Source organism: Thunnus albacares, chromosome 2, assembly GCF_914725855.1.
Source record: "Thunnus albacares chromosome 2, fThuAlb1.1, whole genome shotgun sequence".
NCBI classification, from domain to species: Eukaryota; Metazoa; Chordata; class Actinopteri; order Scombriformes; family Scombridae; genus Thunnus; species Thunnus albacares.
Window position 1 is genome coordinate 27,728,272 of NC_058107.1, and position 26,482 is coordinate 27,754,753.

Consider the following 26,482-nt stretch of genomic DNA (forward strand, 5'->3'; position numbering starts at 1 on the left):
TATGTTCAGCCAGAACTGCAGGACTACTAATTTAAATCTTCCTTGAACCACATTTGGACTTTTACCCAGATTTATTAAAAAAAAACCAAACAAACACTGCAGTAGATACGTCTGTGGTAGGTTCATTTCCATCAAAGCCTTTATACAGGCTTACAGGCTAGATAGATAGATAGACAGATAGATAGACATGCCATTAGACTCCACAGTTTAATGAGCTTGCTGCATTGTGTCCTTCTGTGTCTCCCATGGACCGAAACAAACACAGGTGGGAATGTGTCATGTCTCAGAAGTGATTTAGTCACACATAAATCACCTCCAGGGATAAATATCAGACAACTGGACCACAGCAGAGAGGTGAGAGCTGATACGGCCTGCAGAGGATACACTCCTGAAAAAGCTTTTTACCCTGAGATACAGTATGCCATGCTACACAGGGACTTTTAAGTGTTCTCTGGAAATAATTAATAGTGTCCTATGGAGAGTTTTTCCATAGAGCACCATAGACATCAGAAAAGTTTCTTTTGGAGATGTTCTCTTGTCTACTTTTATAGCTGAACCCAGTGGAGGTTTTTGAAGTATAAACCGTTTTGTATATTTTGTGTAAGTGTGAAGGAATTCTTGGTATCTGGTTTCCTTGTATCCGCTACAATGACTGATACAAACAAAAAGGAAAAAAGGCAAATTCAGAACAATTTTGTAAAGAAATTACTGCTCAGAGACTGCAGCAGCATTATGGCATGAACAAATATTTGTCAGTGATGGCAATTTAAGAGTACACGTGTTTGCACAGGATTTATCTTTTGTTAGACTTTTAGACTTTTTCTTCTTGACAGAATTATGAGATCTGCATAGATGTCCCAAAAAACGCCAACAGCACATTATGCAAAAATATTACTAATACATATATTTCAGAATAGTGTTTCTCTCACTTTTCCAAGTCTATGCCTCTATGCATCTGGTCCATGGAGCACAACTTGGTATGACTGTGGTAGGTTAGACATCACTGCACCTGTACTGAGGTCACACTAGTGAGTCATTTTTATGCGTTTTCACATCGCACAAACTTACTTTAACAATCTTTCCATTGTTAAGTGTTGATTTTTGAGTAACAGGTATTTAGTCTTATCATGATGATATAATGTCTATGACCAAGTCTTATTCATTGACAGCATAAGTAGTAGCAAGATATTTGAAATCTTTTTTATTATTTATTTATTATTATTTACCTTTTGCTTATGTTGGATGCTTGAATAAAATGTGTAAAACTATTGCATACACTCTGATTAGTGTGGACTGACAGTGATATTTGGATTCTTGCAGTTTTACATGATGTAATTTGTGCAACGATGTTGAAATGAAACGACTAATGTTCCCATAAAGTTTCATCGTAAATGATTCACGTATCTTACTCAAGCGTGTTTAAAAGAGGCAGTAAATTGTCTCCCATTAATGATGCGCCACTGCCTGGTGAAGCCTTCAATGACAAGTCTAGACACAGCTAGGTCAGAGAAGGTGGTCCACTATCATCATTCAAACCAATGAAGCTTCTTCCTCTTCTGCAGCGGCGCTCTTGGTCTGCTCCTGCAAGGAAAGTAGACACCGGCCCGAAGAACACTCCTCCCCTCCTTCCTCCCCTCGCAGAGCCGGAGCTTTCTCCTTCTTTAAACCATGATCTGGCTCCCAGTCTTCCTCGGTGTATGTTTCCCTTTGTGAGGGGAGATTTCTGAGCTTGTTCATGTCATGACACAGTGCAACGCAGGATCGAAGTGGTCGCCTCTAACGCCACTGCCACTCCAATGCCCAGGACTCTTTTCCAGTGCTTTGAGTTTGGTTACATGAAATATGCGATGTTCGCAGGAGTGCCCGGTTCTTTTTCTGCTACACTTTGTTTTCATTTTGGCAGCCGGCCACGGAGAGCTCTCCGACTCTGGCAGACTTCTCTCCCTCTTTGCAGAACAAGGTCAGTGTGGTGCAGCTCTCATAGAAGCTGTTTTTCTGTGCAGATCTGAATTAAATGCATAAATTGTAAAGTTTGCATGGTTAAGTGCATATCAATACCAACATGCACTAAATTAAAAATTTATGTAATCCTTACATCACACCTGTATGGACCCCATTCCATTGTATTGTATTCAACTCTATTCTACAGGTCAGTTGACCCAGCCAGAATCAGATCTGTCCATTGTCCACCCAGTGAAGACCAATCCTGATGGAGAGTTCATGTCCCACTCCCTGTCTCACCACTTCACGGGTGGGCGAGTCAGGCGTGACCTGCGACCCCTCGGTTTGCAGGGACAGGTTTACTACAAGGTCAACTACGAGGGTCGCGCTTTAATGTTCAATTTGACTGCAAACAATCACCTGGTTTCAAGTGACTACATCCTGGAGAGGCGGAACGGCAGTGCCAACAGCACTGAGCATCGTCTCTCTGAGGGGAATTCTTGCCACCTCACTGGCACTGTTGCAGCCTCTGATGTGCAAGGAACTGCTGCCATCAGCACATGTAAAGGACTGGTAAGGAATCGCATCATCTTACTCACATAACAGGGCTTAAAGGTCAATTTTAACTAGTGTCTCATTCATCAGATTGAATCTTCTAATCCACATGAAGCTTTTGTGCAGAATCCTCCTCCCTAAGCCTGCCCTGAAGGTCATATCTCTTTGAAAAATCTAGCTCCTTTTGGCAGGAAAGTTTCTTAGAAGACGCAGGAGAGTGGGGGACATCACTCTAGGAGAAGTGGTATGTGGTTTCGGCAGTCATGGGCTGTTAAGCAAACCCCTCCATCTGACAGTGCCCTGTCTGTTAGTTTGCCCTTCAAAGACTTCCTGACACTATTTGCAGAACGACTGTGCTGCAGACCCACTGACGGCTGCCGCTTCTCGGCCAACCATGAGACCCTTTCTGTCTTCTTTGTCTTTCAGATGTTTTTCCTTTCACCCTCACTCATTCATTCTTTCGTTCACATCACTGTCTGTTCCTGCAGAAACTCTTTGCATCCCCCCACTCTTGGAAGTGCGGTGTTACTTTGTTCTACAATGAGAAAGGGCTTCAGTAATAGATTTTGGCACATTTTTTATAGACTGGAGGAGAAAGGTTGGACAGATGGAGAGACAGGAAATAGGGTCATACTTTATGTTCTGAGAATGTATGCTTTTTTTATTCAGGCTGTAATGTTTCTAATCACACAAGTAGTTCAACTACAAAGGACAGCTGGAGACAGGAGAAAGACAAGTGAGAAGCTCAACATATGAGGAATTTTAATGGAAAGAAAGAAAGAGATATGCACCATATGGAAATTTCTAGAGAAGTTTATGTTGTACCCATTGCTGAGAGAGGACACGCTCAGGGCACATCATTTTTGAATAATAACTGATTCATTTGATTTACAAAAATATTTTGAAACAACCAAAGAGGAAGAGGATGTGGCAAATGAAGAACTTCCCCCCTCTGAAATGATGGGATGTGTCAGTTTTAGTCATAAAGAATGTTTCGGTGTGTTTGATTGTGTCACAGCAGGAATGCCTCTCCTGCAGGGTCTTGCCTTCCGCCTCTCTGTTATGTTTGTGTGGGCTGGACTGCCTCTCTCTGCCAAATCTTGTAAATGCAGTTCATTCGTCACATGTGACTCAGAATAACCAGACTTGAAATGACAGCCAGTCTTTCAGCACAATCATTTATATCTTAACCCACTTCACATGTCCTCAAGTAATCCTCAATGGAAAATGTGTTATGTCACTCAAAGTTCCCTCAATCTACAACTTACCATATTTAGAGGGGTTTTTTTTCTGCAAACCTAAATGCTCCAGTTTGTCCCTTCTTTCCAACCCACCAGGGAAACCACTCTGATGTATTACACTGATTTTCTCCTCTGTGGAAGAAGGTTTATAGCAGCGAAAACCACAGGGAGACCACTAAACAGCAAGACTCAGCCAGACAGATGTTGGAGAGAAACCCTGCCAGCTGCTACAGAGGTCATTCACCCTCAGGAGACAGATAAGAGATGCACTGCTGTCAAATATGAATTAATGATAATCATTTGTTCAATAATGATGACAATAAATTTAAAGAAAGGTGATTAGGTTCCATATAAAATAATTTCAAAATGTAATCCTTCACCGTTTCCTTAATAACCCAATGCAAATTGTTACTAGGTTTTCCTCAAAAACAAGGAGGATAAGTTAAAGATTGGTTCCAATAGTATAACTGACCACCTTTCAAGTTGTTCAAAATGATATTAGTGTCCACAGTCTTGCAATTAAATAGCTGTTTTTTACGTGCTGCCTTTGTTGGTGAAGATAATCACCCTTCAAAATGTTTGTATAACAAAACTTAATAGGAAATTGCTGCATACTCGCCTCGAGCTACAGTTGTGGACAGGTTGCCAACAACCTGATCTGTCATTCTTAAATGAAGAGCAGGCTGTGTTTGGTGGGGCTTTAGTGAACAAAATAAAGAAAACCTGACACAGAGCAGGTGATAGAACAGGATCATAACTTTTAAATGCTAAGTCATAATGTGGTCCCTTCTGCTCCATTAACCCCTCGACATCCTGTCATTATAACACCCAGCCTCTGGATACAAAAACCAAGTCACATTTGCTCAAAAAAAAAAATAGAGCTGTGCTTCAGTTCACGTTACCTTTATTATTTACTGTAAATGTGAAACTATAAGGATTGCTGGGTGAAGGTTGGTGTCACTGTCCTTTTTTTTTGTTTCTGTGGGAAAACCTTCATTTCGAGCAAAGCTGCAGCTCTCTCAGGCTTTTGTAATCCCCGAGGCACAACACAAAACAAGAACATGCAGGTTCAGACCTATTATATCGGTATTTTCTTCACTTAAATGCATGTTTCTTCGCACTATGCAGATGAAAAATGATAATGTCTTTTACAAGCAGGTATGAGGAAGATATAGCTCTCAGGCAAAAAAATAATCTCATAAAGGAAAAAAATGAAGGCAAGTAAATGTAGTGAAACCTGTAATTATAAAAAAAAAACACTTATTTGAGTTCAAATATTTTGCTTGGGAGAAAATAATTGTGATTAATCATATTGCAGTAATGAGCACCATCCGCCCCCGCCTCCCCTTGTGTCCCACTAATCACTTCTAAGGCCACAGGCTCTGTGCAACAGCGGGGACTTTATTCCAGACCCAGTTGGCCTGCACTACAAAACCCACAGAAGCAGGAAACAGAAGTAAAGCAGTTCCACATGGCTGCTGTATTTAGAACACAGACCTGTGTTATGGTAACCTCCCCTAGCTCTGGCACCTCACACCCAAACACGCTTCCTCTAGGTAAGAGGAGGGGGATTAATGGAGAGGAGGAGGAGAGGGGCAGGAGAGGGGCAGGAGGTGGCAGGGGGAGAAGTGGCGAGAAAGGTGGCGAAAGTGCAAGGTGAACTCTGGCTGGCAGAGCACTCGAGATTTAGAGCAAAAAAATAATCCCTCTTTTTTGCTCAAATGGAGAACAAAGTCCTAGTTGGTGTCGTTTCAAGTTGTTTGTCTTTGTTTGTTGAGCACAGACATCACAAAGGATCCGTACATGGTAATTTAAGGATCACAAGTAACACCATAACCACACTGTACAAGCAAAGCCTCGCAGGCTGTGTTGCACAGTAGGACTGTATTGGTTATGCAGATCATACCGATCATGCAGAGCAATGGTCTGAATGTTTGGATGGGCCTCACTGTAGCATTCCTCCCTGGTTGTTCTGCACTCCACCACCTGCTTTTCTCTGCTGGGACTAACTTGGAAGTTAAACACTCAGGAAAACATATATGAGACGACCGGTATAATAACAGAAAATGCCCAAGGAGTCCACCTAAGACTTTTTGTGTGTGTTTTGTTTCACAATGAAACGATGCAAATGCAAAACCAAACCATAATCTGAAAACATGATGATCCTGTCAAACAGAGTGTGTACATGAGATACAAAGAAACAGTGAAACCACTTTAGTGTTTTCTGCACAGAGCCTCTGGGAAGCTTTCCCAGTTGACTGTAGATATATGTGCCTGCATGCTTTGTAGATGAGTCCATAACAGCTCTGGGACTTCTGGCCAAAACCCACACTCTGAGTCAGTGGTGAACCCTTTCACAATATTTTATTTAATCTGAGTTTGGACAAAAAATAACCAAACCTCAGACATATACACAGAGGGCTTTTGTTTATAATTTGCTATGTTATTGTTGTTCAGCTGGTAGTTTTACATGGAAAAGAAAGACTGAACCACTTAGTTATGTCCTACAAAGTTTCTGTTCAGTTTTTGGATGTTATCTTGTTTTACAAGGTTCAGTGTAACAGGTGGAGCAACATAGTCTTTCCAAAGGGACCGCTACTCCAGACATGCACTTTTTGAACTCCCTGAACGGAGGAATGGGATATTCAGTCAGAGCTCTGCAAACTGTTGAATGAATGCGTAAAACTGTTAGGATGACCCAGAAAGCTGAACTGCATTACTGCAGTAAACAGCAGGGTAGTTCCTTGCAACCACAACTGGCCTAACAGTGAAGACTGCATGGCCTAATTTTTCACATCTGCCTTTGGCTCCTCAGACAGATATCCAAGAATCGACAGTGTACCTAAAAAATGTTCATGTTGTTCTTGCTTGACATCTACTGTACGTGTTAAGTAGTTTCTTTTCACTTTGTGAAGTCTCATGTGTCGTGAATATTTATATGTGTAACTTTTACTCAAGAACAAAAGCAATTTAAAGTATTTCTTTACTCAGCTGTACTTGCCTTTGGAAAGAATTAGTTATCCCTCTTTAATTCAGTCTTTTGCATGTTAGTTTAGTGAGAAAGGGAGAGGCTGATCCCAGAATAGTCTGGGCTTGTTTGGACTCAGTTTGACACACCCCCTCGAAGCTCCTTTTTGTGTGTACACGTGTATGTATGTTTTCATGTAGGTGTATTTGTATGTGGGGGCGTGTATCTATGTTCTTGTCTATGTGTGTGTTCACCAGCAGACCCCGCCGATCAGCGCGCACCAGTGGGAACATGCAGGGCATACTTAGTAAAACGTCTCTATATTGCTGCTGCAGACCTAGAATGTGCCTCAGGGAAGGAGAAAGGGAGGGATGCTTCTGTTCATATACAGATCTGTTGACTAAAGGTGGATTCCACGCTGATGGAAATTACTGAGGAATGACCTTTTCAGCAGGCTTTACAAGGGGACGACTGACCTCTCACCTTTTAAGTGTGGGAATTATTGAAGCACTACAATCTATGGTCATTACCTGTCAGATTTGTTGTTGCACTCATAAATATTATAACACAAAAGCATGCTGGTTACTCGGAAGTCGCTTTTCTGTCTGTTTTCTAGTCAAAGTCTGAGAATGCATGGCATGTCAAAAGGGACTTAAAGCTGCATTAGGCAAGATTTTAGGATTTTAGGGTTTTACATTTTAAATAATACTTTTAAACTGAATTAGGAATTCTATGGCAGAAAAGAATGACTATAATTGAGACAATGTAGATTTAATTCAGGTATCTGTATCAGTGCAAAGATAGTGATGAATAAAAAACATTTCTCTGTGCCCAGACTCAGTCATCTCCACTTTAATCATGCATTTTCATGTATGTATTTTTTTTCAACAGAGAGGCTTCTTCTCCCTACCAGAGGGACACTATTTTATTGAGCCAGTACAGAAATCTCCTGATGATCCTGCAGGGACTCCAGAGCCCCACATCGTCTACTCAAGAGTTACCACGGAAACTCACAGAAAAAAACGCAGCTCTGAGGTCAAAAAGACACACAGCCCCTGTGGAGTTCAAGGTGTGTATCTGGTTCTTTAAGTGTCAGTGAATGGTCCTGCAGGTGTTTGTCTAATTGTACATAAGTGAGCACTTTTCTCCGTCTTGGCTTGTGTTAGGCCATTATTGTACAGGAAGTGATGGACTCCATTGTTCACTTATGTTTTAGATGCTTCAAGGGACTCTGTCCAGGTGGAGAGGGAGAGGGAGGAATGGGAGAGGGAGCAGCAGATGGGGGAGGAACAGGCGAGGTCCCGCTCGCAGCGCTCAGTCAGCAGAGAGCGGTGGGTGGAGACCATGGTGGTGGCTGACTCGAAACTCATCGAATATCACGGCAGCGATAATGTGGAATCCTATATCTTCACGATCATGAACATGGTGAGTGGTTAGAGTATACTTTTGTTTTGACTTTTACCCTTATTCATCCAATCATACTTTTAGTAGTAAATAATCTTTATGTTAACAGGTGGCTGGGATCTTTCATGATGCCAGTATTGGAAATGCCATCCACGTCATCCTGGTTCGCCTGATTCTGCTACAAGGAGAAGAAGTAAGTTATTCAAGAAACTTAAGAGTGCTTTTATCATGTGTTCTTTGGCAACGCATGCATTAAATGTGGAACATGAGAAGCACGTGCACATCTATGAAGCACTCCTTTTAAGGGGTAGCATGTAGATGAAGAAAACTATGAGTCTCTCCTTCAGTTGGCCCTGTTTCTAACTCCTTGCACACTGCGCATCCAGCTGGAGATTATGCGCTCATCTTGATTTATGTCAGATGTCCATATTTGTCTGCTGAGAGCATGACAAACCAGAGAACAGATTTAAACTGTACGTTTAAATCTGTTCGATAAAAAACTGGATGTTTCAACAAGAACAATCCAAATTCTTTGTTCCATTAAATGTCTGATCACACTGAAAAAACATATTTGTATAAAGTTAACTGATTTTAAAACTTGCGCCTTTCCCCTTTCTTGTCCTGCATTACAAGGAATCCTGTCGCCTTGCATGTAATAAACACCTATTTACAATAGAGAGTAAATGAAGGTGAACTGGTTGCATTGTAAGTCATGTCAGGTGGGGTCCTCTCAGAAATGTGCTCAAACTAAAGACGATGGAACAGCCACAGGTTACCGTTCTGTAACTAACACTGCACCATGAACTTCCTGTGAAAGAAAGAAAATAAAAGAGGGAGGTTTTTCTTGAAGGTTAAAAATATCCACAAAGTGCTCTGATCTCAAAAATCCAAGTTATCTCAAAAATGTACATAATGGTGTTTGTAATTCTGCTGTTTGTTGCAGAAAGGGTTGAAGATTGATCACAATGCAGACACCACTTTGGCCAGTTTCTGTGCCTGGCAGAAAAACTTAAATCCCCAGAGTGACACACATCCGGCTCATCATGACGTAGCTGTGCTGGTCACCAGGCAAGTGACACACACATATGCAATTTTAATAGAAAACTTTTAAATGAAATGGGTAAATAATACACACATGTACACACATAATTTGTTTGTGTTTCGCCCCCAGGAAAGACATCTGTGCTGGGATGAACCAGCCTTGTGAGACTCTGGGTCTGTCTCATCTGTCTGGGATGTGCCAACCACACCGCAGCTGCAACATCAATGAAGACTCAGGCCTACCTGTCGCCTTCACCATCGCTCATGAAATGGGTCACAGGTCCGTGAGTGTGTGTGTGTGTGTGTGTGTGTGTGTGTGTGTGTGTGTGTGTGTGTGTGTGTGTGTGTGTGTGTGTTCATTTTGTGATTTATCTGAAACCTGGAATAATGGAATATTACAACAATAGGTTGCATGACAAAGTAAGCATATTGTCCCCATGATCAATTTCTGTAGCAGATACACAGTTGTGTCATAAAATATCCTAGCATTAGCACATCAGCCTTTTACTGAATTGGTTGTATGCTTATAATTGATAAATATCTGATAACCAGACTTAAAAACGATAGATACCTGAGAAGACTGATGTGGTGTAGGTGTAGATCATTTAGTACCCGTAAAAATTAATAGACTGAGATTGAGATTTGTTTTCAGCTTTAGATTAAAACCATAATGTCTTTTCTCCAGAGCTTTCTTGAGATGCCGCTTCAATGTAATTCAGTTCAATCAGAACAAATGTATTAATTATTATTATTTATCGTTAACACCTGTTTATGAATTTTAAATAAAGGGTAGCAGGAAAATATATGAAAGAGCCAAGAGGTATATGGTTTAGACTGAGTAACAAATGAAGGAGAACAGGTCACACAACATTAGCATGCCTGATCAGACTTTCACTGATCTCCATTTAAGCTAAAGAAAGCTGAGACAAAATCCCACACTATGTGCCACTAATATAAAGTATATATTATGTATTAATCTTCATAGTGTACTTGGGCAAGAAGGTAGTGCACTTTACTGCTTTGTACCAACAGGAAGTGATGAAAGTCATGCACCAAAAGAAGTCAATAAAATGACTTCGGACCTGTTTCAAATTTGAAAATAAAATTGTAACTTGCATGTATTACAGGAGTGAGACACAGCTGTTGTTTTTGGCATTGATAACAGTTCCTCAAAAGCACAGAAATTAACCATCAATGTTGAATTCTACTGAGATTAGCAAGTTTTTTGTTCAAAGGTATCAGCTTTTTGCAGCCCCTAGAGCTGAAGGCCTCCACCATGTCTGCCAGAACATGAATGCTCTCATTACATGCAAAACATTTTTTATGTGTAATAAAAAGATCACAGTCAGCCATATTGGTTGTGTTTGAACACAGCTTTGGAATTCATCACGACGGCCAAGGGAATGACTGCGAGCTGGAAGGGAGGCACCCGTTCATCATGTCCAGGCAGTTGATGTACGACAGCTCACCTCTCACTTGGTCGTCCTGCTCCAAGGAATACATCACACGCTTCCTCGAGTAAGGCTGGATACGTGTTTTATTCTGATGCCATTACTCGCTACATAACAGCACGATTCGCTCAACTTTTATACTGTTTTTCTTTTTATGGAACACACAAGTTGTCCGCAAGTTGAGTGAATTGCAAAGGTTGTGAAATCACTGTGAAGATAAGAGTAATACTGCACTAGATGGAGATAAGTGGTTATGTTGGCGCTGGTTTGAATGGAGTCGGCGCAAATGATCCAAAAAACACAATGGGTGACATGTTCGGTGGAAAAAAAAACATTGATATGTATCAAACCATGACAAACTTAGGGGAAACAAAGAACATACATACACATAAGATGTACAAGCACAATTCATATAAAGCCAGAAAATCCAGTGAATGACAGACAAGCAAGAGGAGCCAAAGGGAACTGGAGAGGGCAGTCACGTCTGCACCATCATCTGCATCTCACTTTGCCTTTTATAGTTTTCTGTGGTAGTTTGTGTGGTGGTGGTCACTGTGTGGTGATTCAAAGATTCCTTTTTCTGACAACAATGCAAATTCACCTCAAACTCTTGCAAATTCACAGGTCAGAGTTCATGTTTGTTTAATTCTGAGCTCTGAATCAGCATGTTGTTTTAGTCAGTCATCTTCTCAAATTCTAATGTTTTCCCATCACTTTATTCAATGCACTAGAGAGAGAGACCGCAAAGTTCAAAGTAAAAGCATGAATGTTGAGCTTGTTCACATGGTACCAGTTTTTATCCTTGCTTAACTGGCATGTTAGTAGTCTTGAGCAAGGATTTTCCTGGAGTCTGGAGTCTTTTTCTGTTGGACCTTTAAACATTTTCTTTTCTGTTCTTAGTCATGTATCTTTCTCAACACCAGGCTTGGTGCCCTTTTCTCTTTTTCATCTCTTTCAAAATGTCACACATCAAACATCAGATCTATTTCCCTGTCTTAGTCGTGGTTGGGGTTTCTGTTTGGATGACCGCCCTTCCAAGAGGGACCTAACCACTCCGCTGGCACGCCTCGGTGTCCGCTACACCACACACCACCAGTGCCAGCTCCAGTATGGCCCAAATGCTACGTTCTGCCATGAGGTTGATGTAAGTAATGTGCACAAAAGCATCAAATGAAAACTGAATGTCAGGAAATATTCCTTTTTTTGCAAATTTTTTTTAAATTATGTCTTTGTTTCAGAATGTTTGCCAGATTCTTTGGTGTTCGGTGAACGGCTCTTGCAGATCCAAACTTGACGCACCTATAGATGGTACTCGCTGTGGACCAGGAAAGGTGGATGCCAGTTGCTTTGTCTTGTTAGGGTTTGGGTTTCATTTGCCTGGGGAAGAGAATGAGCTGTCAGGATGATACTGGCACGGAGATTTTCAATATTACGTGTATCATATTACTAGTGTTATTTGGTTGATCTTACCAGCATTTTCTCCCTCAGTGGTGTATCTCCGGAGAATGTGTGATTGTGGGTAAACTCCCAGAGACAGTGAATGGAGGCTGGGGACAGTGGACTACTTGGTCTTACTGCTCCAGGACCTGTGGGACTGGAGTTCAGTCAGCTGACAGGGAATGTAACAACCCCAAGTAAGAGCTGATTCTAGATCTGCCATGCACTTTGAGGCACATTTGAACTCTTTTTTTTCATGTGCTTTATGTATAATTCAACCTTTTCTTGTTTTTCAACCTCATAAAATATGATTTCCTGCAACAAATCACCTGCTTGATTCAAAGTATGCTTCTGTTCTCCACAGACCAGAGTTCGGGGGAAAGTACTGCACAGGGGAAAGGAAACGTTATCGGACTTGTAACACAAAACCCTGCCAGAAGAGTAACCCAACCTTTAGAGAGATGCTGTGCAGTGAGTTTGACACTGTGCCCTACAACAATGAGGTCTACAAGTGGATTCCCGTGGTTAACCCATGTGAGTGGTCAATGCCTCAAATATATAATTACTGTAGATACCACAGATAGACAGACGTACAAATGCACTTCTACACTTTTTCATATTATAAAGATTAGTAGGTGTGATTGTATTTGTCACCCAACAGGGGGCAGCATTTACACTGGAAAGCCCTTCATCTTATACTTAACCCTTTATCTCAACAAGGGTAAACACATAAAACCTACCTCTTCAGCCTGACTTTTGATTAGAAATTGATTTTATGAGAATTATTTAATTTATTAATTCATTTGTTTTATTGATTTAGTGTTTTAAAATGTTTTATTCCGTCTTACCTATTTCATTGTCTATCTGTTTTATCAAGTTCTTCTTTTATTACTACTAACAATTACTTGAGTTATTGATTAATCTGTTGATTATTTTCGTAATTTATCAATTAGTTGTTTGGTCTACAAAATGTAAGAAAATGGTTAAAAATGTCGATCATTGTTTCCAAAACACCAAGGTGCAACCTCAAATGTCTTTTGTCTTTTTTGTCCAGACCAACAGTCCACTACCTAAAGAGATTTAGTTTAGTAAAGGAGCCAGACAGTAATTAACATTTAAGAAGCCTGAACAAGAGAATTTTAGCATTTTTTCTTAAAAGATGACTCAAAATTTAATTAATTGATCATTATTTCAAAGTAATTTTCTGTCAATCGACTAATAAATTAATCAACTTATCATTGCAGCTCCAATTTATTTTAAATGTATTATATTATTTTGTTACATTTTCATCTTTTTTTAAATTTTTCATGTGCAGTAGTCTCAATTTGTTAGCACATTTCATCTGCAAAGCACTTTGAATTGCACAAACCTGTATGAAAGGTGCTATTCAAATAAAGTTTGATTGACTGATTGAATGCTTCAGTACAGCTTTGTGCAATTGTTACTTTTGCTGAATTAAACACATTCAAATCACTGTTCATACAATTACATGTTATTTTTTGGAAGTGCTTTTTGTGTGGAAACAAAGTGAGAAATATGCTTCAACATTAGTCCCTGAGACACTTGAGCTTGGCATATATGGACTAACACACTAATTTCATTGGAGTTAAAATGCAATCTTCTCTCTCCTCTATCTCACCAACTGTCTTTAGTAAACCCGTGTGAGCTGCACTGTCGACCAGTCAATGAGTATTTTTCGGAGAAGATGCTTGATGCTGTGACGGATGGAACGCCGTGCTTCATGAACAACAAGTCTAGAAACATCTGCATTAATGGAGTGTGCAAGGTAGTGTGGCTGGGTAAGAGACGAAAAAGAGACTGGGGGGGATATAGTGGAGCAAGATATGAGACAGTGTTACTACTCTACAAAGGAGGGAAGAGTGTTTCTGCACAAACTTCCACGTTATGTTACTCTGTAATGTGTCTGTGGTTATATTTGTATGTATTTGTGTGTGTGTGTGTTTTGTGTGTAGGAGGTAGGCTGTGACTATGGCATTGACTCAAATGCAGTGGAGGATCGCTGTGGCGTCTGTTTGGGCGATGGCACAAGCTGTGAGACAGTCTATAAGTCGTTTGATGACGGGGAAGGCTTCGGTGAGTTTAACACAAAGGATATTTGAGCAGCTGCAGACAAATTAAATGATCTAGGTATAAGAATCCATACAATTCTAAAAATGTAGTAACACAAAACAGACAACCTATTAATGAGTCACTTTTAAGGGAAAGCTTTGATGCCTCAACCAGAAGAGTGTGAAAAACCACAGAATTCACATTTATGTCTACAAGGTCATTTCAGGACAGTTCATTTGCAGTACGCCACATTTTGTTGTTTCTTTGTTGTCATAGCAGCCATCTTGTCCACACTGTGCAGCTGTTTGTCCTGCTGTACTTGGCTGGTGTAATGTGTGTGTGTGTGTTTGCAGGCTCATGTTTGCATTTGTTTAAAGATCTGCTTGGCTTTGGCTGATTTTACTGTGCCTGGAAAAGTGTAACTCACACCCACAGAATCAACACAAAGCAAAGAGAGATTAATAGAGAAAGAGCCTCTAAAACGATAAAAACATCCCTCCTTCTCTTCTTCGTTCCCCCGCTCTTTGTCTGTGTGTGTTTGCCCCACACAGCATCCTTTCCAGATAACCAGCCCAGATGTGTAAGACTTCAAAAGGCTTAGACCAAGAGAAAACCTCCCCCTCCTTTGCACAAACACAGAAACACACACCTTCCCACAAACATCATTAAACTCCAGAGACCCACTCATAGTTGCTTTCGTCCTCCCCCATCCAGCCCCCCCATCCACACACAATAAAAAACAGAGACAGGGCAGTGCCCCCCACGCCGAATACGCACACGTACACTCACACACACACACACACATGCCAACCACCCCCACAGACTGAGCCCACCCTCTATTAAAGATCAGAGAGAAACTGTCTGGTAGTCTGGATGTGAGTGTGGCAGCAGCCATGGTGGGCCATCCATTACCTCGCTGTGACTCTGACTCCCTTCCCGACTCTCCCAGGGTACGTGGACGTGGGTCTGATACCTGAGGGGGCGCGGGACATCCTGGTAAAGGAAGTGGAGGAGGCAGGTAACTTCCTGGCTCTGAGGGGCGAAGGGTTAGAGGAGTACTTCCTCAACGGCAACTTCATCATCCAGTGGAACGGGGAGTATGAGGCCGGTGGGACAACGTTCTTTTATGAACGCAGTGGGAACATGGAGAACCTGACCGCTCCTGGACCCACCAAACATCCAGTCATGCTCCAGGTAGGCCCACATACTACGGAGGTTAAATGTGTTTGAAGGGACTGTAGGGTGTCCATTTTTACATGGGTTTAATATTTCCGCACTCAGAGATATGTAGAAGTAACAGTAGAAAATTGACATTTTTACCTTAGCTATTTAGATTTTTCTCCAGCATGTAGCTTACACATTGGGCATGTGTTAAATAAATAAAACAAGGGTAAGAGACGAGTGGTAGACTTCAAGAATAGCCAGCCAAACAGCATCCAACTCTGTCAAATCAGCCTACACATTTCTGGGAGAAGAAAAAAAAAAATAAAAATATCAATAAGCACTAGTATTGATGTTTCAAAAACATCAGACGAGAGAGAAAAATATTACTTTATAGTATAAAAATATGTAATACTAACAGTCTTGAAATTATTCTTTGCGTAATAATTCATGTGGTTGTCCAGTTGTTGTTTCAGGAGAAGAACCCAGGTATAAAGTACGAGTACACCATCAAGAAGAGCAGAGAGACAGGAAATGAGGTCATCGAACCCGTTTACAGGTGGAGACACGGGGCATGGACAGACTGCAGCACCACCTGCGGACTAGGTTTGTGTTGCATTTAATATTATTGTCTTAGTTTATTCTTCAATATAATGATAGAAGTAGGGGGGTTATTGATATTTTAATAGAAAGGCAGAAAGTAGACGTTTAGGTAATACTCATTTCTGTCTGTCTTAGGTGAGCAGCACCAGCCTGTGCTCTGTTTTGAGATTGATGTGGGTGTAGTGGATGAGTCTCTGTGTGACCCAAAGAGCCGTCCAGAAGACAAACACAGGAAGTGTAAGAATATGGATTGTCCTGCCAGGTCTGTACTTTCAAATACTCTTTCTACTTCATACAATGTAACTGTTTTCCGTCAGTCAGTAGCATCACTATTATGACCTCAAAACAGATTAACTGTGGTTTTAGTTGTACAAATCTTGCTTGATGAGCACTGCAGTTATATTGTTATATAGAATCACCAGGCTGTCTAACTAGCTGCTGTTCATTGAATATTATGGCTGGTTTGAAAGTAAAGGGCAGCCATCTTTAAAACTTAGTCTAGATTTTCCAATTAGTTGCTACAGATAATCTTTGTTTCTTCCCTTGCCGTTTACACTTGGTTTCATTATAATGATAAACAGCATCAGTTGAACCAATTAATGAAATTATTTTAATCACTGATATTTTTATTGTTAGATCTGGGTATTGAGCCTCAATACTTCTTTGGTACCAACTGAAATGTGTTTGTAGCACAAAAACTGTCAAGTACCCAAAGTTTGCATTGGATGGCTGGTCAGATATGTAGTATAGTGTAAGTACTTATGTAGTCTAGTTCCTGATTTAAATCAAAATTTTGCCAATTTTAGACTAGGCCTCAGCTAACAATTATTTTCATTATCGATTAATCTGTCGATTAGTTATTTGGTCTATAAAATTTCGATCACTTATTCCGTTTCTTAGAATACTAAATAAACCAGAAAATATTCAGACTTGAGAAGCTATAATCAATTAATTGATTAATTGATTATCAAAATAGTTGGTGATTAATTTAATAGTTGACAACTAATCAACTAATAGTTGCAGCTCTATTTTAGACCATTTTATTTAGGCATTTTATTTAAGTTCTTGTACAGCTGCTTGTGATTTGACAACATTTAACAGGACAAATTTTGCTCCTTTTTTAAATGAGAAAAGAGAAACATGTTTATATTCTTCAGTATTTGTTATTTTGAATATCAAATCACCTTTCACTGTCTCACCTTTGTTGGGTTTGTCTTTCTATTTTCTCTTCCTCTCTGTCGCCTCTTCCTCAGGTGGTGGGTGGGAGGCTGGCAGCAGTGCACAGCCACCTGTGGATCTGACGGGGTGCGGAAGCGAACAGTGCTCTGCGTCCGTACAGTCTCAGGGGAAGAAAGGGTGCTCCACCCAGTGGAGTGCAGGCATCTTCTTAAACCCAAACCTATAGTGCTGTGCAACAGAGATGTTCCCTGTGGACAGGACTGGGCTGTCGGACTCTGGGAAGAGGTAAGCCCTTTTCTAGTTTGCCTTTCAAGTCACAGACATTTAGTGATTTTTCTCCCCTCCTTCCCTTTTCTATTAATCTCCCATATTTTAATATATTTCTCTAGTGAATGTGTCATCTATGTTCTTTCATCTCTGCAGTGCCCAGTGACATGTGGAGGAGGTGTTCGCTCACGCACAGTCATATGTGCATTAGCACCCAAAAAGAACTGCGACCCCACAACCAAACCACGGACCCGATCACTGTGTGCCCTGCAGAGTTGCCCAAACTCAAGTCTCCGTAGACGACCCGGACCTTCCCCTAAGTACCGCCGCATCTTCCCACCTAAGAGCCACCCCACCAAGGGTCCTGTCTCATCCACCTGGACTCCCACGAGCACCACGGCCACAGCTGCACCACTCATTCCTACCACCACATCCCTTTTAACCCCTAAAATCACATTCCTTGAAATCACTGACACAGATGATTATAAATTCAATGATGTAGTGAGTAAAAATGAGGATGTAGTACATAAGGGACAAAAAGTTCTCCCTATGAAATCCACTTATACTGAAAAGGTAAAGGTGGAAGAGAGGGAGAATGGAGAAGAGGGAAGTACACCGAATGTGGTAATGTATACTCCAGGATATGATTATGTTACTGAGGATAGGACAACAGAAGAGGAGGGGATTATTGACCTGGATGTTTTTACCACAGCTACATCACTCAAAAATCCTCTTAAATCAACCACACCAACACCACATACACTCATCACAAGTCCATCTACCACGCACACGACCAGAGCACCCACCACAACCTCCTACTCCACCCCACACACCAGTACTGAAACGTGGGCAAAGACCACTCATCGCTATCGCTTCTCTGATACACACACCACCCCTCGTATCAATCCATACAGCCACAGGACACACAGGGTTCCTCTCACTACTCCCATGTCAAAGGGACGTTCTGTTACATCGAAAACTGTCTCCCGCACAACACAAGCTCCTTCCACAACTGCAAGAAAATCACTCACCACAGCAGCATCGCCCCAGTCCACAGTAAAGATTATTAAACTGAAGAAACCTGCCGTGACACCCAAGAAAAGCAGTCCTGCCCCGCGTGCCAAAAAGCCCTCTTCCCGGCCCAAAAAGAGCCAGAACCAGCGAGCAGAAAGTCCTATTAGAGGCTCCACCAGTGACCAACGCAACCTGATGGCCAGGGAGCCCGTCAGCATGGATATATTCTGGGTTGTAGGGAACTGGAGTGAGGTGGGTGCAGAGATTTTATGATCACATTATCCTAATCCATAAAGCACTATACCAGTACTATACCAGCACATAGAGGTTTCATTACACTTTTGTATGCTATGAAAATGAATGTTATAAGGATGAATGCTATGAAAATTGACTTGAAGTCTTGACATCCACACAATCAATCACTATGAATATGTTGTTGTCTTCATGGTTTTTTAAAATTTTATTATTTTTGCGTTGAAGCGAAGTTGTTGGTTGGTACTGAAAACTGTTATTGGAAGTTCCAATGTAGCTTAATATGTGCTAGCTTGATATGTGTTTTGATGTTACCAGAAAATCAAACCCAGGACACAAACAATTAGCAAGCAAGCACATACATCCAGAAAGGGATTATATATATTTGGACATTTCTTGAATGCTGTTTGGTTATTGATTCTGATGTTGGAGCATCAATGAACTTATCAAAAGTGAATAGTACTTGCTTCTAAATCTAGTCCTGCTTGAGGATAATGTGATATAAAGAACTCATTCAGTGGTGGATTAGTTGTATAAAACATGTTCTACATCTCTGCAAGTTGATTTTCATGGTTCACTGAAAGAAAAGTTCCCAATGGCTTTAAAAAGGTAGTGAATTAGTAATGTTAAATATGTGCAGACTGAACCATACAAAACCACATCTCTTTAGACACATAGTTAGATTTGATTGTGTTACATTTTATTTAATGATTCTGTTGCTTAAGCACAGAGACGTTCGAGACTTAATCAATAGTTACCTTTCCCAATCCAGTGCTCAACAACATGTGGGATTGGCGCAATATGGAGAAAAGTAGCATGCAGCTCCCAGAATGATGAAGACTGTGCCAACATGAAGAGACCTGAGCCTGCACGCACATGTCATCTACAACCCTGTGCCACCTGGCAAAGTGGCAGCTGGAGCAAGGTGGGTAACGTTAGATTTCCTCCAGTCATTGAATCTGATAATAATACTAATTACATCTTAATTACACTTAATACTTAATTATAATTCCACTTATTACCTGTTATTTTTCCAGAGGAGGAAACGGCCATGTTTCTGTCGCCTTGTTTTTTAGACATTGTATGTTTTGATGTTTTCCACAGTGTTCAGATAACTGTGCAGTGGTGGGAAGGAGGCACCGGGATGTCCAGTGTGTTGATTCTCAGAATAAACGTCCTCTTAGGCCTTTCCACTGTCAGGCCATGTCCAGCAGACCCATCAGCACCTTAAGTTGCCCCCACAGGCCCTGTATGAGTTGGAGTGTGTCACCCTGGGGACCGGTAGGAGCATTTTACACATTAAATCTCTATATATCATCTATGTGTTCAAAATGTAATGCAAAATGTAGCCTCTGCTGTATCACATTAAGAATATTTCACCTCCGGAGTCACACACAACTCCCACTTGGCCAAAGTTATTAATACTGTCTACATTCATGTTCTATGTGTAATATACAGATGTAATCAGAGAGATTGTTTGTTGAGATGTTGAATAGCAAAAAGGGGATATTTGAATATGAACATGAATCCCTATGTCTTCCTCAGTGCTCTGGGAGCTGTGGCGAGGGCGTCAGGGAGCGGCTGGTGTACTGCCTGGTGCCTCATCGCTGTAGCGCCCCGATGAGGCCAAACAGCACAGAGCCATGCCGTCTAAAGCCCTGCACTCACTGGAAGACAGAGGAATGGGAGGAGGTCAGTGACATATGATCACGATTGTCCTGAAGCCATGAGGATATTTGTATTTATACCGTTATCACTTATATGTGTGTGTGTGTGTGTGTGTCAATGTGCATGTGTGTTATTTTGCAGTGCTCTGTGAGTTGCGGAGGGGGTCAGCAGCAGCGTGACGTCAACTGTGTGAGTAAAGAGGATTTGGCTGTGATGCCAAACAGCCTCTGTGAGAAGATTTCCAAACCAGAAACACTCAGGAAGTGCAATATGCAGGAATGCAAGACCAACACAGGTTTGTACGCAGCACTTAATCAGCCTGTCTGTATGTCTGGCGTAGTGGGTGATTTGAAAAGCAGACTCACTATGAACACACACGCAATTGTTATCGTCTTTTTTGAGACAAGCCTGTTAAAACTGTTAAACTCTACTGTATCAATAAACTTGACCTTTAACGAGTTGTGTTCTCTCTTCCACAGATCCACTTTGCAGGAAGAACACTATGTCCTCTCGCTTCTGTGACAAGCTGAAGCTGCTGGGTCGCTGCTCTCTCAGGTCGGTCAAAAGACAGTGTTGTGTCACCTGTGGGCGATAGACAGGGTCACGCCTCCTCTCACGTTACAAGGAACACATCGCTACTAAAGTAACTACAGTAATTCTTACTGTATCTTCTGCAATGCTGGCATAGAGCCATGCCAACCACAGACTGACACGTCCAAACCAAAGTGCGAATACTCACAACACTACAACCAGCACAGTTTAATCAGTACTGTACAAATGAAACTGGGTCGACTAAGATAATGATTTTTTTTTTTCCCCCAAGTGAATAATTTTCATTGAGAAAAAGCCAAAACATGATGTCTCATGTACAATACGATGAATACACATTTGGACCGTTACAAATTTTGTAACAATCCATATGTTTCATTGATTGTGGAGCTATGTTGAGGTGAGCACTCTGCAAAAATGTCATGATTAAAATATTTCTTTTATTAATAAAGTCTCTATAAGTAAAAGACATGTTGGCTAATTTAGCAACAGGTCAGTTTCTGATTCTTAAGGACAGCGTGCAAAATCTGCACTGTAATGAATGTGATTTAACTGGTGCAAAATACAATAATTTGTTCAAAACACATAAAAATAAACATGTAATTACTGATTAAAAAATAATCAAGAAGTTAATTTCAAAGGATACAAAAGCTCAAGCCAGTACATGAGTTACTCTCATATAGTTATTATATTGAAAGTGATAAATGAGATTATAACACAAGGTACAGTATACACCTATATTCAGTGAAAAAAAAATCATTTATGACCTACATCTCTTTGTGGGCCAGTGGTGCTTTAAAATCAATGTGCTGATGATTCGCAGTTGAACCGTCAAGTTACCAGTTATATTTTTATTTCAAAGAGAACTGGTAAAAACAGAATGTAAATAAAGATATTTGTGACCTCCTTTATTAAATTGTTAATATGAATAATAATATCTGTCTTTTACTCATATATTTTTTCTTTTTCCTGCTTGAGTTGTGCTTTTGATTGAGAGCTGGCACTGTGTGTTTACATTGGTCTGGGTAAAACTTCCTGTTTTAGTTTTTTTTTTTTTTTTTTTTTTTTTTTATAAATGATTGTCAATAATAATTAAGTGAACTGCAGAACCTGTGCAGTTCTGTAGTCAAACCTGTGGTGCTCCTCCTCTGGTGTGAAATTGACTAATGAGAAAGAGGTGTTGCAGGTCATCCCTCTCAGGTCCCTCTAAGGATGGCCGCTGTATTTGCATGATGTTGTACAGGCATTACTGTCATGCATACTGTATGTCAGCCTGGGTGATTTGTCCTCCTCCGTATGTCTCCATCAGTAAATGTGACGATAAAAGATGTTTGTAGCAAAACTACTTAACTGTAACTGGGTCATGAAATAAAAATGCCTTTAAATATTTATAATGAGTTTGTATGATCCGTGTAGTTAGTCTGTGTAATTTCCAACCATCCATCCATCTTTAAATCTTATCCTGCTCAGGTTTGAACCCAGGAAATAAGTAGATGTTGATATTTTAAAATAAATGTTAGCTTCACAGTCATAGCATAATAATAACAACATTAAGAAGAATATTAACACCTCATTTATCTAGCACACCATACCCTTCATTTCTTCGTGGGTTTTTTGCTTCGTGACCTTTCATGTCTACAAGGTCATTCTCGCCTGAGAGCGCCAGATGCTGCTGGATGTGTCATACCAGAATCAGCAGCACCAGGTTCTGTTTCAGGGATCGGGTTCAGCTGGCCCAGATTTCTCAGGCTCCTCTGGGCTAGATAACCCGACACGGACGAACGCAGCCACGCTCCACACACCCTGCTGCTGTCATTCAAGCTAGAGACCAAGAGTTAGTCAGCAGTAATGGAAGGAGTAACCTAATACTGGGTCATTGTAGAGCATCATGTCCTAAAAAACATCCATGTGTGTTTGTGTGTGTGTGTTATCATGACGAAGCAAACACCATGCAGTTGTATTACCTAACCACATCTCTCATGCTGTTATGTCATTGTGTTGCTTCATTTAAGAGTTGCACAATGGAAAAAAAGAAATTGAGCTCAAAATCAGGAAATGCCTGGAAATATCTCAGATTTTGACTTTTTAGTTACTGGAGCATCATCATCAGCGAGGCAATATAAACAAAATTCCTTTGCAGCTTATTTACAATTTTAAATTTTCCCATCTGTGTTCTAGAAACCGCAGCACATTTCCTAATTGAACTCTTAATTAACTACCAGTTATGCAGAGTAGGATACATGTGAAAAGTCATATGGATGAAAAATTAAGGTATTTTTCTTAAAAGAATAATTCCTCAAAATTTGAAAATATTTGCATATTTCCATAATTTTCCATTTAAAAAAATATTCCATATCAAAAAAAGTCACAGTGACTTACCTGGCACAGCTCAATTTCAGACATTTTCAAAACAACATAAGTGGTTGATGGCTTGTTGTTTTCTAAAAAGGGCAAAAATGGTCATAAAATTACTCTTAACAGCTTGTGCAGAACAATCCAAGTGTTCTGAAGCCAAACAACTGTGGTTTTGGATCTAAAAGTCAAATGTTTACTTCATTATTTAAGATTTTCCACACTTGCTGTGCACAATGCCAACATAGCAAACAGATGCTGCCTCCAAAGGTTAAGGAAATATTGTAAAAATGGTAAGAGCATGGCTGATATGCATGTTATTAGTATTAAAGAACATCAAATTCACACTGATTGTTTTTAATGTGTGCATTCTATCGTTGCACTACTTCCGTTACACTTATTTTATAAATAAGTATTATAAAAGTGTCTTTTTTGTTATTTCTGACTATAAACTGCTTTGACACATTTGAAGTGAATTGAAGACAACACAGTAATTATTAGACTTTTGGATGCACAGTCTGCTTCAGAGCACAATGCAAACATCTTGTTTGAGGACAAATAAGCTGTTATCTTATATTATATAATATCTTATCTGGTTTCTTTGATTATTACAATACATGGTACATAGCACATTGCTCTGCTGTTAGGAGTCCTTGCTGAATGTGTTAAGGCATTCGATTGGTCATTGTTAGGGGTGGGTCATATGGATCAAATCCTTGTAATATAATACAATTTCTGGAAAACGAATTGAGAAATTGTCAGCTGGTAAAATAAACAAAGATTGTAATCATACAGTAAAAATCCACTATTACAAGAAACAGTTCTGCTCATTGATTTGCAACTTTGCCTACAATTATTGTCCTGTACATCTATGAATGTTAAAGGGGTAGCTATCAACATAATGGTAAAATCCCTGATGGTTGACAAATGTATATTCTCTTACAGTATAAACTGTTGTATTGCCCATAATTATACTCATTATTGTATCAAGTTTGGTTTTACAATTTTACTGCATCGTCACTTCATGTTGCCCTGAGGAAGACAGAGGACAGTTCAGTGTCGATCAGTTGATCCAGTGTCTGACCTGTAAGTAAATTCTTCTGCCCCTCTGAAACTGACACTCATCAGAGAGGATGATGTAAGTGCCTGTTCAGGACGGGGAAGATAACATGACAAACATCTATTGATCACTGTAAAGCAGGGAACAGCAACCTCATCTTGTAGGTTACCAGACACCCCACAACACAACAGCCAGGGAGGGACACATTAAATATTTATATTTGATGACCAACAGAAAAAAAAGGGCCTCCAGTTTGAGCCAGGCACATGTTTGCAAGTTATCTCTTTGGGACATGAGGTAACACATTTTTTCTGTGATCTATGAAAAGCTTTAAAGTACCATTAAAGAAGAATGTTACTTTAATCTGGCTGCTTACCGCTTAAATCCCAGTGTAAACCCAGAGAGAGGCATGAGGAAGAAGGCAGCAGAACATAATCCATGCACCAACTGGCTGTTGATTTGGAGAAAGAAGTCCAGTCTGGTGGCTCTCATCTGGACCCCATCAGATTGCATGTCCCCAGGCAGTCAGACTGGCATCCCTGTACCAGGCCTGTTCCTTTATTAAAGCCTCGGCCTCCTCTGACCCGGCACACACAAAGTGGGCCCTGGGGAATACAGACGGAGTCACACACATGGTTCCCATAGGTGAGTTTGGTTGTTTGCGAGTTGTGCGTTTGATTCCCTCATAGACCACATATGGATTTGAGTTTAAGCAACTCGGAGTGAGGTGCCTTTCTTTGTAAAACATCTGCTTAATGATAGTGTACCAAAGGGGGGGGCTAATATACTCACAATGAGGCCAAGCAAAATCAGAGACACATGACATGAATAAGGTGAATTTCCACAGTTGAAATTGATAATGTGATACTGTATGTTCAGCAGACAGAAAAACAGATTGCATTGTACAAAGTGGTGGATCCACCTGCTGCCACAAGGGCCAGGATTAAGTAAAGTCAGGACCACAGGCCAGAATTTAAATTCAGAAACAGATCAAAAGTAAGTATGATGTGGATTTACTCAGTATGTTACACTTAAACAAACGCTTCAGATATGTGATCCTACTTGCTACAGTAAATGCCCTCAATGTTGGAGTAAATGTTACGGTAACAGTCTGATTCCCAGTTCATGAAAGCTTTAATTATTTGGGGTCAAGCAGGTCTAATGACACACAGGAAGTGATTCATTTTGTGCTGGCGGACAGCAATTAAAATTTAAACAATAACAGTGTAGCTCTCATGAGCAACAATGCCATCATGGCTTTACAGGAATAGACAGTAATCCTATCTACAGAATCTCAGACAATGTATGCTCTCAAAAGAAAAACAGAGAATTATCCTTTGAAATATGACTTGACATGGGTATTTCGTTTCTGTGACATCGTTCAACAAGCTTGACAACAAGTAAGTACATAAGTACAGTAAGTAAACTTTATTTCTATAGCACCTTTCAAAACTAGAGTTACAAGGTGCGTCACAAGTGCACATAAAATACAATAACATATAATACAACAAGAATTTCAGGATGTGGTCAAACATAAAGAAATAAAACAAAATATAAAAGGAACAATATAAAACCATTGAAGTAATAAGTAATAAAAATGTTAAGCCGTACAGGTTTAGTAAGTTACCTCCATAGTGCTTCATCCTGACCTTCACATCAACCAAATCCTTTAATTTTCTGGATGTCCATCTTGGCTCCATATGACGTCTCTGCTACCAATATTGATTCTTCTTTCTTCTTTGCCTGTTTATGTCTCCAACTAACTTATGTGTTTGAATGTGATATAAATAAAAATGCAAATGTAATCACGTAAATGTTCATTTCAGCACTGTTATAGCATTCAAACCTGAACATACACAAAAACCAACACCTGATGGAAAATAAGTGTTTGCGTTTGTGAAACTCACTTACATTACACTCTAAAAAGGAATAAAAGGAATATTTCTATGTTTCATCTTTATTCGTTTTTCTTTTTTGGCAATTCTAACTGTGTGAAATCAAATCTCCGCTGACGCATATAAATTTCCGGTATTTGAGTTTTCATTGCCTTTATTGTAATTATGTTTTTGTTTTTGAGAATAGCATAAGAACGCAGCTAGAGCCACAGCCTGTAGGGAGGGATCAGAAGAACATTTGTCTGTTCTATTGCCTATTGTTTTGAACTTTGAAATGCAATTCAGAGAGATAGATCTATAAAGATACACTAAATGCTAAAGCTGTAGAGCAGGGAGGGAGATGAGACCATCTCCAGACCCTGCAAATCTCACTT

At 40.2% G+C, this 26,482-nt stretch overlaps 1 protein-coding gene across 1 annotated transcript; it reads left to right on the forward strand.

The window, feature by feature from the left end:
- The first annotated feature begins 970 nt into the window (after positions 1-970).
- adamts12 (ADAM metallopeptidase with thrombospondin type 1 motif, 12) lies at positions 971-22,174 on the forward strand. The gene is made up of 24 exons (XM_044376435.1): positions 971-1,960; positions 2,150-2,514; positions 7,597-7,774; positions 7,922-8,130; positions 8,219-8,302; positions 9,053-9,177; positions 9,281-9,430; positions 10,525-10,668; positions 11,601-11,745; positions 11,840-11,932; positions 12,090-12,235; positions 12,403-12,572; positions 13,691-13,824; positions 14,012-14,132; positions 15,058-15,302; positions 15,734-15,875; positions 16,008-16,134; positions 17,126-17,336; positions 17,475-18,584; positions 19,357-19,509; positions 19,689-19,865; positions 20,130-20,276; positions 20,394-20,547; positions 20,732-22,174. The coding sequence occupies exons 1-24, from the start codon at positions 1,843-1,845 to the stop codon at positions 20,845-20,847; spliced, it is 4,764 nt and encodes a 1,587-aa protein (XP_044232370.1). The 5' UTR covers positions 971-1,842; the 3' UTR covers positions 20,848-22,174.
- Positions 22,175-26,482: the final 4,308 nt, after the last annotated feature.

Excerpts from the sequence above, each read along its gene's own strand:
- adamts12 (XM_044376435.1), top strand. The coding sequence starts at position 1,843 with ATGCGATGTTCGCAGGAGTGCCCGGTTCTTTTTCTGCTACACTTTGTT. Across the intron at positions 10,669-11,600 it reads TACATCACACGCTTCCTCGA|TCGTGGTTGGGGTTTCTGTT; the intron begins GTAAGGCTGGAT and ends TCCCTGTCTTAG. Across the intron at positions 14,133-15,057 it reads TGATGACGGGGAAGGCTTCG|GGTACGTGGACGTGGGTCTG; the intron begins GTGAGTTTAACA and ends CGACTCTCCCAG.